This window comes from Felis catus, chromosome B4 (genome assembly GCF_018350175.1).
Source record: "Felis catus isolate Fca126 chromosome B4, F.catus_Fca126_mat1.0, whole genome shotgun sequence".
Lineage (NCBI taxonomy): Eukaryota > Metazoa > Chordata > Mammalia > Carnivora > Felidae > Felis > Felis catus.
Genome location: NC_058374.1, coordinates 61,593,305 through 61,607,987, shown reverse-complemented (window position 1 = coordinate 61,607,987; position 14,683 = coordinate 61,593,305). Strand labels below are relative to the sequence as shown.

General features: G+C 33.6%; 1 protein-coding gene across 37 annotated transcripts in view; it reads right to left on the bottom strand.

Moving 5' to 3' along the window:
* The window catches only part of CCDC91 (coiled-coil domain containing 91), a 389,726-nt gene that overhangs the window by 171,213 nt on the left and 203,830 nt on the right, over positions 1-14,683 (bottom strand). For 35 of the 37 annotated variants that reach the window (XM_045061603.1, XM_045061601.1, XM_045061604.1 and 32 more), the window contains one exon: positions 9,275-9,382. The exons of the other annotated variants lie outside the window; for them this stretch is intronic. In XM_045061603.1, coding sequence (XP_044917538.1) covers positions 9,275-9,382 — 108 coding nt within the window. The remainder of the gene's footprint in view (positions 1-9,274; positions 9,383-14,683) is intronic. 37 annotated transcript variants of the gene reach the window in all.

Genomic DNA, 14,683 nt, shown 5'->3' with positions numbered 1-14,683 from the left:
AGATGATTTTAAAGTAAATGAATGGAAAATGAAAGACCATGTAACTAGTAAGCATAACAGAGTTAAATTAACTATGTTATTATAATACAAAATAGATATTAAGATAAGAAATACAATAGGAGGATTTAACAACTACAAATTCACATGCATTCAACAATAAAGCACCAAAATACAAGACAAAAAAAAACCTAACAGAATTGAAAGAAATAGACAAAATCAATTACAATTGGAGAGATCAACACTCTTTTTCTCAGTAACTGAAAGAAGAAAATACAATCACTGCATTTTGAAGAACTGAAAAATATCAACCATATTGACCTAATTTGTCATTTATAGAACATTCTACCCAGCCACAGTAGAATATACATTCTTTTCAAATGTACACAGTATAGAATATATGTTAAGCTACAAAACAGGTCTTAATACACTGAAAATAAATGATTCAATACAGAATATATTCTCAATACAAAACAATTTAAATTAGAAATCAATAAAAAAAAGAAAGCTAGAAAAAAATCTCAAAATATGGGAAATGTAAACAACACAACACACTTCTAATGAGCACCGGGTGTTGTATACAAGTGATGAATCACTCAATTCTACAACTGAAACTAATATTACGCAGTATGTTAACTAACTGGAATTTAAATAAAAATGTGAAGCTAACTAACTTACTGTATATCTCATTGGTTAAACAAAAATCTTAAAGAAATTTTTGAACATCTCAAGCAAAATGAAAATGAAAACATGCCATATTACAATATGTGGAATATAGTCAAATTGGCTATTAGCATAAACGTGATAGCTCTAAAATCATGTATTTGTACTTCCATTTTGAGAACTATAAAAAATACAGCAAATCAAACTCAAAGGAATACTAAAGGTCAGACCAGCAACGAAATAAAAAAAAAAAAGAAAGAAAAAAATCAATGGAACCAAAAACTGCTTCTTAAAAAAGATTAACAAAGTACTAAATCTAAACCAATTGATATAAATTCCCACTATGAAGAAAAGAAGAAAGGACATCACTATAAATCTTACAAAAGAACAATAAAACACCATTATATTTTTCCGATAAATTTAACAATTTAAGTGCAAAGCAAGGTTCCTTGAAAGACATAAATTACTAAAACTAATAAACAGAAAATTAGTAATTAAAAACTGTCTCAACAAAGAAAATTATATACCTATATGGCTTCTCCAGTGGATCCCACCAAACATTTAAAGAAAAATAATACTATTCCTATTCCAATCCTTTTAGAAAACAGAGAAGGCAGAAATACTTTTTTATGAGGCCAGTTTTACTGACACCAAAACTAGAAATAGGTATTACAAGAAAACAAAAACAAAACCAGAAACTACAGACCTATATTCATCATGAACACAGACACAAAAATCCTCCACAGAATTTTATCCCACTGAATCTTTCAGTATATAAAATAAAAATTTCTCATTAACAATAGGATTTATCCCATGAACATAACCAGTTTGATATATGAAATTCAATAATATAATATATAACATTACATAAAAAAGAAACACATGATTATGTCCATAGATACAGAAAAATAAATGAACAAAAACTAAACACTCATGATTTAAATAAAACTCTTAGAAAAATAGTAATAAAAGATAACTTCCTCAACAAATGGCATCTATGGAAAACCTAGAATTAATATTACACTTAAGGGTTAAAGACTAAATGGTTTCTCCCTAAGAATTAGGAATAAGTCAAGACGCTGTCACCACATATATTAAATGTTATACTGGAGGACCTAGCAGTTAAATATCAAGAAAAAGAAATGAAAGACATACAAATTGCAAACAAAGTATAATCCTAAATAATATGGAATACTGAGTGATTTCCAGATGACATTATAAGGTACAGAGAAAATCCTAGAAAACTGACAAAAAAGTTACAGACTTAAAAGGTGAATTTACCAAGATTTCAGGATGAAGAGCAATATACAAAAAACCAATTGCATTAATACACTAGCAAAGAAAATCTGAAAATATAATTTTAAAATTCCATTTATGAGAGTATTCTAAAAATGAAATACTTACAAATAAATTTAACAAAGTATACCTGATCCTATATACTGAAAACCACAAAACATTATTGAGAAATTAAATATGATCTAATAAAATGGAGAAAAACACTATGTTCACGGATATTGTAAGATTCAATATTGTTAAAATGGCATTTTTTTTCTAAATTAAGCTATAGATTATGTAATTCTAATCAAAATCACAACAGGCTTTTTTTTTTTAAATGGAAACTGACAAGCTGAATATAGAATGTATGTAAAAGAAAACGCTTATTATTGGGGCGCCTGGGTGGCTCAGTCGGTTGAGCGTCCAACTTCAGCTCAGGTCACGATCTCGTGGTCCGTGAGTTCGAGCCCCGCGTCGGGCTCTGGGCTGATGGCTCAGAGCCTGGAGCCTGCTTCGGATTCTGTGTCTCCCTCTCTCTCTCTGCCCCTCCCCCGTTCATGCTCTATCTCTCTGTCTCAAAAATAAATAAATGTTAAACAAAAAATTAAAAAAAAAAAGAAAATGCTTATTATCTAAACTAGCAAAACAATTTTCAAGAATAAAATTAAAGTTCTTATACATAAAATTTTAAGACTTACCATAAAGTCATAGTAATAAAGCTGTATGGTATTGGTGTACAGATAGAAAACTAGATCACAGCAGTGCTTTTCATCCAGGGGTGATTTACTATCCCCATTCTCGCAGGGGACATTTAGTAGTATCTGGTGACATTGCTGTTTTTTGTTTGTTTGTTTTTAATTTTTAATTTTTTTTTTTTTTTGAGAGAGAGAAAGAGCACAAGCAGGGGAAAGGGGCAGGGAGAGAGAAAATCTTAAGCAGGCTTCACACTAAGCATGGAGTCCAATGTGGAGCTCGATCCCAAGGCCCAAGGATCATGACCTGAGCCAAAATCAAGACTCGGCGGCTCAACCAACTATTATTTCATTTTATTTTTTTAACGTTTATTTATTTTTGAGACACAGAGAGGCAGAGCATGAACGGGGGAGGGGCAGAGAGAGAGAGGGAGACACAGAATCCGAAGCAGGCTCCAGGCTCTGAGCCATGAGCCCAGAGCCCGACGCGAGGCTCAAACTCACGGACCACGAGATTGTGACCTGAGTTGAAGTCGGATGCTTAACTGACTGAGCCACCCAGGCTCCCCATCAACCAACTGTTATTAAAGCAAGTAAACTAATCAATAGTAGCAAACACAGATCAGTGGTTGCCTAGGGTTAGGGTTGTTGAGGGTGGATGACTGTAGAAGGGCATGAGATAATGTCTTGGGTTGATGGAAATGTTCTGTATCTTGATTGTGACAGTGGATAAACAGGTGTATACATCTCTCAATAACGAGGGTATTTTCCTGCACCTAGAGCATACACAAAAAAGTTGATAGGCTTGGGTGATCCAGCAAAATACAGAATAAACCCATAATCTATTTCTCACAGAATTTACATTCTGGTACGGGATTCAAATGATACTTGTATTTCTTAGGGAAGACACTAGAAGATAATACATTAAAAAATGTATGTTGGGAGGCCTCTTGGTGGCACAGTAAGTTGAGCACCAGACTATTGATCTAGGCTCAGGTCAGATCGTGAGTTCAAGCCCTGCAGTGAGCTCTGCACTGATGGTGCAGAGCCTCCTTGGGATTCTGTCTCTCCTTCTTTCTGTCCCTCCCCTGCTTGTGTGCACTCCTGTGCTCTCTCTCTCTCTCTCTCTCAAAATAAATAAATAAACTTAATAAAAAGTGTGTTGGTGGCTACTGGACATTTTTGACAAGGCACTGCAAGTAATAATATAGATAGTTTATTTTGTGTGCTTGGGTAACATTCCATATATAAATCTGTTAATAGCACTTAAGAGATTTTAAATAGTAAATTGTACATATCCTTCACAGAAATTTGGATTTTACAAGTGCTGACAGAAAGGAACTAAGAAAATTTATGAGTGTTACAATTCAAAAGTATAAATAATATTTAAAATTTACATCTATGCACATATACATCCCTCCACCCCCAGTCTCTCACACACACACACACACACACACACACACACACACACACGCACACATCAAAATGTTTGCTTACCTAATAAAGGTTAACCTCCACTCATTACTTCCTCCTTCTTGGGTACTCTGGTCTATCCATTTTTTCTTTTTAAATCTTTAGTCTTACTAACTTGGCTCTTGCCCATAAGAGCAAGTTTAAATGAGTTCAACTTCTAGGCCAAAATACAAGGAGGATAAAATTTCCCCTTCATAGCTCCTTCTACCTACAGTGTGCTGTCTTATTTTAATGATCTAATAAGCTTTTCAAAGACTTACCTTCTGTTTCTATTTTTTCATCTTCTTTTTTACTCATATCTACTTCGATCCTCCACCATTCCACTGAAACTATTCTTGTTAATGACACTTTCTTGTTGTCATATCCAGCAGTCATTTGTAAATCCATACCTTACTTACTTATTTTACATCATTTGAAAATGTTAACCACTCACTCTTTTGTAAAATGCTCTCCTCCTGTGACTTAGGTATACTAGGCATTTGGTTTCTTCCTTTTTCTCTTGCCAGTTTACAGTTTCCTTCATGAGCTCTCTCAGCCTATCCATTATTTATTGAGGTCCTTCAGGACCCTAGATGGAATTTATTTTCTCATTCTATATATCCTCTGGTCTCATCCACAGACATACTTTCAATGACCTTCTATATACTTCTGACTTCCAAATTAATTCAAAACCAGATTTCTCATAGTTCTAGACTCTGTATTCAACTCTGTTATGCACTCTGATCTTGTATATTCCACAGGCACTATAAACTCAACATGTCTAAAACACAAAATTTTCAACCCTAACCATGCTCCAGGTCTTAAGTTTCCTATTTCACTGCACTGCCAAAACCAAAAATCTGGTCATCATCCACAAAAATATATTTATGTATATAAATACATATTTATGTATATAAAATGTGTGTGTTGGTGTGTGTGTAAATATATCCTTTATCAATCAACATTTACTTCCTCTTTTTTATTCCCACATATTCTCTGGTTTCTGTTCCCTTAATATGACTCAAAACCATTAAAATCTCTCTTTCCCACGCACCCACCTTACTTTGGGCCACCACCATTCTTACTTGGATAACTGTAATGGCTGTTTAAGAAGCTGTTATGTGCTTCTCATACTGTCTTTAATCAATTCATTTTTATAAACTTTAGCCAGAGTAATTATGACTAAAATGTAAATCCAAACAAATGTCATGTCTCTAGTAATGTCTTAAGGACCCAATTTCCTGTCAGACAAGGTCCTTTATTATCCTTTCTATTGCATAAAATAATCTTTCATTTGGCAGTCTTAAATAGCCTCACCCACCCTTGCCAAGCATTTATATTATAATCTCTTATTTAAAGGATTGTGAATACGTTATTCCATCTACCTCTCATGCTAAGTTCTCAGTTCTGACCTCACTTAGACCCATGAACCCTGAGAGAACTCATCATTAGTCCAATAAGTCTTCCCTTACCCTATATGAAGGAACTACATACCCTTTAATATAACAATTATTTATTCTATCATAGCTTACCATAGTTTTACAATAATGTCATGTTTCCACCTGTTTAATAAAAGGGCTGTGTCTTGCTCATATTATATTCATATAATCCAGCAGAATGCCGGTCATAAAAAAGGCCCTCATTAAATAAGGAAGAGAGAGAAGGACAAAAAGTTGGTCTAGCATTCAAATATTAGATGAGGCCCCAAGACAAATGTATAAAAATTTAAAGACCACTTTTTTAAATCAAACACAAGATAAAACATGAACTACAAATAAGTAGCCTTTCTACTACAGACTGGAAATTAGAAAACGTGAGTCATAACCTTGGTTCTGGGAGCAGCCATACAAATGATCTTGACCAAGAATAGCAAAGATGATAATAATTCAGCCAATACCAGCTGAACACCTAGAATGTGCCAAGTTCTATTCTAAGCACTATGCAGGTCTGATGTCATATAATACTCATAGCAATACTATGAGGTAGGAATTACTTGTATATACATTTTACAGGTAAGAAAAATGAGGCACAGAGAGGCTAAGGACATTCCATAGTACACAGTTAAGTGACAAAGTCAAGCAGTCAGATTTCTGAGCATCTGCTTGCAACTACTCTGAATATACTTGCTTTTCCCTTAAATTCTCAATTTGGAAAAAAAAACAATAAAAAAAGGGAAAGGTATGCATGTGTACACACACACACACACACACACACACACACAGGCTAAATTAAATTATTCCTAAGGAACCATCCAGCTATTATTTTTGTTAAATTAAATTTATTAATTTCAAATTTCAAATGGCATCTAATGAAATATGATTAGAAAAACAAGTGTGGGATCACCATTTATATACTTTATGTGATTTGGCCTACTAATCATATCCCCTTTTAGTGTTTGGTTTTTAAATGGCATTTCATCACACTGTATATCATACTCTAAATATCCTGAGGTAGTCTTAGCCTGTTCTTCACCAAATGTTTCCAAATCGTCGATGAACATGGGATATCCTTCCGCTTACTTAGGTTATTTTTAATTTCTTTCAGCCTGTTTTGTAGTTTTCAGCAGACAAGTCTTTCATCTCCTTTACTCCGAGGTATTTTATTCTTTAATGTGCTATTGTAAACTGAATCGCTTTCTTAATTTCTTTTTTGAATATTCATCAAGAATGTATAGAAATACAACTGATTTTTGTGTGTTAATCTTTTAACTTGCAACTTTGCTGAATTCACTTATTAGCTCTGTTATTGGCTATTTTTGATAAGGCATTGTAAGAAAAAGACAAAGTCAGCAATGAATTCACAAGAAGAAGACAATCCATAAGAATCAAATTACAGGTAACAAAAAAAGTTCAGAAATTTGAGGACTTGCAGGAATAACTATCTTCCCAACGTCAACTTATAAAAGAAACAACTGAGAAAGTCTCTGAGCAACAAAAGGCCAACTACATTCAATCTTACAGCAAGTACTGAATCAAGTATATGTTAGCTACACCCACTATTAAGGATGCAATGGATTAAAATGTCTCCAAGCACAGACCTAATAAGCCTATTACTGTTACTGTCCTCTATATACTTTCATTTGGAACAAATGGTCTGGAGAAAGAGACCCCTGGAATTTCTTAAACCCATGCTTGATAAACAAAGTTATCTTTAATCAGAAAAAGAGAGAGACATAGAAAAATGGGCAACCATAGGGGTAAAATCATATAAACAAATTAAATGTAGGAAATAGTTCTCTAAAATAACTGTGGGTTTACCTTTCACAAATGGAACTGATTGTAATCAAACAGATAAGGAGCCAAAAGAACCATTATTCTGAACTGCCACAATCTGCCATCTGAAGTAACCCATGTCTCCCAATTTTCTACAGTCAAAAAGCAGGCTAAGAAATGGCATACTCACCAATACTCATATTAGATATTGCCAACAAAGATATTGAAGAATTTAAAACCTACAAGATCATGAAGAACATGGACTAGAAACTCTGTCCCTAAAGCCTAAACAGAATCATGGTCAATCAAAGAGCAATCCTATCCCCATAACACACGTTATTTAATCTGTCCATTGAGATTTTAGAATTGCTACATACTAATGACAGCTGTTCATCTGATTCTTCATCCTTCCTACTGAGAGTGTTTACAGTAAATACCTTTATCTTGCTACTATATACTAAATATGTTGAAGGTAAACAACATGTATTTTAGTTTCTAGTTCTTTAGATCAAAAGGGACTATATATCTGGACCTGATAATGTAGACAGTATGGTACATCATTCCCTACCTATCATCCAAAGACCCTGGACTTTTGAGCTTGAGGCCATAGCTTGGAAAGAACTTTCAGATTTTCTCCCAAGGAGACAGGGTAAGCAAATTTGCCAGTAAGATGGAAACTGGGAATATTTGGCAACCATAAGAGCCAACTGTGGCATAATTAATGCTGTTTACCAAATATTTCCTGTTCCCTCCCTTTCATATTCATAGTAGGATCTCACTACCTGACCTCATTATGATGAAGTAAAGCACTACTGATATAAATTGAGAGTGGAAGCGTCATTTCCAGTCCAGAATATTTAATTACTGGTAGGATATTTGGGCTTCTATTCATTCTGCAATGTTAAAAGGTATTGTTCCACATAGGAACTACACTAGGGTGAAGACAAGATGGGACTAGGGCCCAAGACATTGTATCTGTATCTGTAGCATGAGTAAGATATAAGTCTTTGCTGTCTGAAGCCAGAGAGACAGGGCATAACCTGCCCTGCCCTGGCTAATACATGCTTTATGCTATTTCACAGTTCTGTGACCTTAACTCTTCTCCATGATTTTTCTGTCCATTCACAAAGTCATACACTTCATAATTCTGGTGACCTAGTACTTCGACACCCAAAAGAGTATAGTTGTTATATTAAATTTATAAAATTCCCTATGTATTTCTTCTTCCAAGCCATTTATTAAAATGACACTGAAAAATATTTAATAGAATTGACCCTAATCTTGGTAATAGGGTAGCATATTTATGTCTCCATTTAAATTCTACACCTAACTTTGTTTTCCAAATTCTCAGTATGCTTTCTCATGATATAAAAGAGTTCCTTTAAACAAAACTGGTTTTATTTTCACCTACCAAGTTTTACGTTATTTACAAGTGTTTCTGGGAATTTCTTGAATATATTATTTACACTATAACACCTCCATAAATGCTCAACTGATTGTTCAATGTAATCATCTCTTTATGTCTTCTAAGACATTAAATCAAGAAAAGAAACAAATTTAATGGAAAAATTAAAATAGAAACCAATGTCTATATGCAATGAAACGTAACTTAAACATAAATAAGTACTTTCAAAAATGCAAATATTATTTATAAATCTCATAGCACTAAAAATCGTTTCACATGCCATAATACGTTCACAGTCATCTCTTTGCCTCTGTTATTTGATGAATAATACTATAACTCAGAAATTAACATAAGAATCATTAATTTGGTGGAAAGCCACATATTTTAGGCTTTTAGCTCTATTTTTAGTCTTTCATAAAATTCCCAAACTTTAACATTGAGTTTACATAAGCATAGTTTTTTCCTCCAAAATACACCAAGGAAAGTAAATGGCACGAAACTGAATAAACAGTTATAGAGCTCTCAGGGGAGGAGAGTCAGAAAAGTATAAATATATAATGGATGTGCAATTTTATTACCTGAGTATTTAACAACTCTTCACACTTGTGTGCTTGTTTCTCAATTGCAGAAATGTACTGTTTTTCAATAGCTTCTACTTGTTGCTTAACTGAAGTCTGCAGTAGTGCCTAAAAACAAGCAAAAAAGTCATTTGGATCTCAGACAAAACTTGGAGTCTACTGTTGGCATGGGAATTTTTTTTGACAGTTGTACATATCTGAAATACAACACTCTTCTGCATTACAAAATACACATTTGTGAATATTGAACACATTCATATATAACCTACTTTAAGCTTTCAGTTTTAAGTTTTCCTATTGCCAACACTACAGTTTTTTGGCTCCGATGTTACTTCCACACACCTTCTCCTTAAAAAAGGCCAAGTCATAGAAGATGATAAAGAGGGTGAGCAGTTCTGTTAAATATAAATTCAGTTCGGTGAAGACCACACAGGATGAGGAGTGTATGAAAGCTGCTGAAAAAAAAAAAAAAAAAAGAAAAAGAAAAAGAAAAAAAAACAGACATATTTCACTGGCTGACAAAACTCCACATCCTCTCGGCACACTGTAATATCCCATGGGCCAAGCATGATCTTCAAGACCACAAGTCAAGTGAAAGCAGATGGAAACTCTGAGCAATTTCATACATAAAAGAACTGCCCCCCAGGAAGTTCACGCCCCTAATATAAAAAGGTAGAAGTCAAAGTGTGGAAGTCAGAATCTCAAGGCAGTATTCATAAGGAGTAATAAAACTTGGGAGACTGGACAAACTTAAGTGGGTAGTGTAAATGCTGGAACCTCAGTCAGCTAAATATAAAGACGTTAACACTATCTTAAGGGAAGCCAAATCAGCATTTGAAGATGTTCCACCCACTCACTTCCTTATTGGAAATGCTTAATACATTATTATCTTTTTTTCTTTCCTTTTTATGAAAGCATTATATGTTATACTTAACATGTTCCCAATATTATATTACATGCTATTTATAAATTCTAAATCATTCTAAAATATGTATTCAACCATATACATAAGAATTCTTTAGCAAATATTCTATTTTTGAAGGTCTCTCTGGATAATAAACTACTCATAATCGAAATAGTAAGTTGAAACAGACACATGTCTTATAGAAAACAGACCTTTGGCACATTCACCAAGAAAAGAAAAATAAGCCAAATCTCTTCAATAATCTCTGTTTTGAAAATAGATTTACTTGGTTGGAAACAACATGCATTAAGGAGCTAAATAAATAAATATGCATGTATTTTTAAAAACTTACACAAAAATATTTTTTAAACCTCAGGATAAGTCTCAAATTTTCAGATAATTAACTTTCTTTTGCAAATGTTAAACTGTCTGATGATGCTACCACTCCTATAATTCAATAGTTGTCACTCTGAAGCTGCATAATTACTAGCAAATTAGTAAAGGAAAATAAAGCTCTGACTGAGGTTTAACCAAAATTTAAAGAAGTGCTTTACCGAACTGCTTTAGCCCTTCATTTATTCATTATACATCCTCTAAAGATTTCATAATGATTAATTTATATAAGGCCACAAAATTTAACCACTTAAACTGTGATTCGGTAATGTAAAATTATAATTTACCTTTGGTAAAATATAATATAGCGTTGGACTTCAGGAAATTTAAAGAACAGTATAGTCATAAACAATTCTCTTGAGTATATTCATGACATCTTTCATAGATAGAAAAATGCCATTCTTTTCTGGGAATTTGGATATGACAGACTGTTTTGCTTAATAGAAAAAACTGTTTTCACTTTCTTATTTGCCATGGTTTCAAATAATGTCACAGTTTAACCAATTTTAGTAGACTTCATAGATTATATAGATCTTTAGTAGGTTCCTCCTTTGGAGGAACAGGTAAGTTAGTGAAACAAAACATTTTCTCACCATTATTAAGAAACACAAACAGTATTTTTTTTCTAGTAATTTATTTGTACACCATATGTTCATTTTCATCCAAACTTCAAGGAGGCAAGTACTTACTATAGGACAATGAGTCAAATAAGAGCCAAAGCTATGGTTATGGAACATGGCGAAAAGCTATGCAGAAGTAACCAGCCTTTTATATAGTTCAAACCTCTCATCTTAGCCCCATTCAGTTACTTAAATCCACCCATCTGCAGAAGAGACATGAAGGAAGATACTAGGAATACAAGGATTTAAAAAAAAGTCTCTCCTCACTGAGTGCAGTCTATTGTTGAAGAGAAACATTCTCTAGATAACCACACACCACAGGAATATGCAAGGTATGTATTAAAGAAAAGATGCCCGAAGCTGCCTGTAAGGTTCACTGTTATATGCAAAGAGTATTAAATAGATAAGAATAGTTGGAGTTAAGAGTGGAGGCAGGAAGGTAGCAAACTAAGCAGGTGCCAGATATAAGAAAACCTTGTATGTAATAACAAGAGAGTTTTAAAATTTGGTCTAATACTACTTAACACTGTATTATCGGTGCCACAGTCCAAACAAAACAGGTAATTTCCAAAAACTTGACTTACAACTACAATACTAATCATTATGGACATGCTGAAAACACAAACTGACACTAGCCACCTGCTTTTACAGTGTGATCCATCATTATATAACTGGATAGTTATGTTCCAATGTAATATACGATAGTAATTGCCTTTATTATTTTGTGTAAGTATAAAAATGAACATTAATCTTAACATTTCCCTGCAATGCATTTTTTTTCCTCTGTAGTTTTGTCTATAAATATCAAAGATACAAGGAACAACATTATAAAGAGGTGTCTGAAAGAATTATTTCCTTTATAAGATATTTTAAACCATTCTCAACAAAGATACAGCATGAAGACTCATGGTATATAGAGGAGAAAAACAAAGATGTATCCACATATTCTGTAATGAAAAAAATGTTATTAAAGGCAGGGCAAGTTTTATTAGTTTTCAACATATTTAGGTTTTAGCCTCAGTTCTGTCAGGGATGGCCTGTGTCATCCTAGGGGATTTAATTCATTGAGTTTAAGGAAAACCAATAACCATACCTCTTTGAAAAGAATTTCAAATATGTGAACAAGAGTGTAGGTTCCTTTAGTGCAGGAATTATAATTTGCTATTAATCATACACGGCGCACACATGTAATAGGTATCTGGTGAATGATGATCCTTGTACTAAGATGAATATTTTTTATACAAATCATTATACGGACAATACCAATATTCACTGGAAAGTTCACTAAGCTTCAAACTGTAACTACCAAGTTCATTTACCAAATTCGTTGCTAAGCACATTCAATCCCTACCAAGTATTTCAATTTTTAAGTTATTATTTTTGACTAGAAATGTCCATCCTTTCTACTCCATAGGACAAATTCTGAATAAATAAAATGAAGTGTGTGAAGGACCGCAAAGTTCTTGGAAGGAAAAGTATGTTATAAATTCTACAATTATTAGACTCATAGAAAATAAATATATTAAGTCAAAAACCACTCTACTCCAACCAATACCATAAGCAGTAGATACATATTTTTAATGGAATTGAATATATGCTGGAATTTAAAGGAGAAGTGTAGCCAAAATATACTACTACAACCCAAACTACAGTCTACTGTCTCAACAAATCCAGTTTTTCTTCTCCCTTGAAATAGTCCAATTCTTACAGATCTGATCCGGCCTGATCAAATTAAATGACTTGTCCAGATTTGCAAAGCAGATGTGTCTAAAGAACCAGATGGTCTCCAAAACATTAATATCATGTTGGTATTTAGGATATAACCTCAAAAGAACACGCTGTAGCTAATTTTAGGCAACAGTAATTACATGATTTTAAAAGCCACCCCCAAATTTTCTGTATCAATCCTCTAAGTCATACTCTGCAAATGAAGAAAGGTATAAAGTTACAGAACAAGCTGGAAGTAAAGGATAGAATAAATAGACTGACTAAAATTTAAGCCCTAGAAGAACATCTTTTGTTCAATTCACTCACGTACCTACCCAATATATCTGCAGTAGTACCTCACCCACAGAAGACATTAGACAAATATGTGTTGGATGAACTGAAGAAATAAATCATGATTTTGGCATGTCCAAGCCTGATTGTTTGCCTCTTTATAGACGAATTATTAGAACTTTGATGTTAATGATGTCTGTAATTATATTCTTAGTTCAGCTTTTTGACTACAGTAGTACGAAATAATTGTTGCAAAGGGTCATTTGAAGTCAAGCACAATTTCACCTTTCTTGAAAAAACATAAGTTTGCTTTTCAAAAATATATTTCAGATATTTTCCAGTTTTTAACTAAAAATACAATAAGCAAAACTAAAAGATATCTGCAAAATGAGTACATTAAAACTCTTAAGGGACACTTTCATGTTTTTTTTCTTTTTAAACAAACTATTACTTTAAATTTTGCAAGGCTATTAAACTATTAGCATATCTTATAATATTATCTCAGCTTTTCAAACATATTGCAAGCAAGTTTGTTATCGAAAAGGAGAGCCTCCTTGACTGAGATACATTTGGAAAAATGATGAATCTCAGTCATTTTACCAACCAATTCATCCATCTTTTTTCCATGGGCTCTACCTCATTATTTCACAGATAAAGAAACAGGCACTGAGGTTAAGAAACATGCCCAAAATCATATAAAATGACTCCATGGAACAAGGAATTGAATTCAGATCCACCCACTTTGTTCCTGGTTTGTCTTAGCTGTTCTAACCAGATGAAACAGATTTCTCTTCACGAACTAAGCACTTACTCTATTTTTACAGCCCCTTCATCATTTATTTAATCTTCATTTATTCAACTAATATTTATTGAACGTATACTTTTTTCTAGGTGCTGCTCTAGGTACTGGGGATACAGAGTGAACAAAACAGACATGAGCTTGACTCTCCTGAATTTACATTATTGGCAACAGGATAGAGAGAGTGGGGAAGACAAGGAAGATTGGACGTTAGACAGTAAACCATTTCTGATGCTACAGGCTATGAAGAAAAAGACAGGATTTAAAAAAATACTGGAGGGGCGCCTGGGTGGCTCAGTCGGTTAAGCGGCAGACTTCGGCTCAGGTCACGATCTCGCGGTCCGTGAGTTCGAGCCCCGCGTCGGGCTCTGTGCTGACAGCTCAGAGCCTGGAGCCTGTTTCAGATTCTGTGTCTCCCTCTCTCTGACCCTCCCCCGTTCATGCTCTGTCTCTCTCTGTCTCAAAAATAAACGTTAAAATTTTTTTTTTTTTAAAAAATACTGGAAAAGACATTTTTAAAAAGGATAGTCAAGAAAGATCTCTGTGGAGAGGCACAAATAGAGTTGAGATATCACAAGTGAATAGAAGTTCAGCCATATAAAATGTCTGGGGGAAGAACATTTCCATCAAAGGAAAAAATGCAAAGTCCAAGGGTAGAAATAAGGCTGATGAGTTCAAGAACTAGAAAAAAAGGC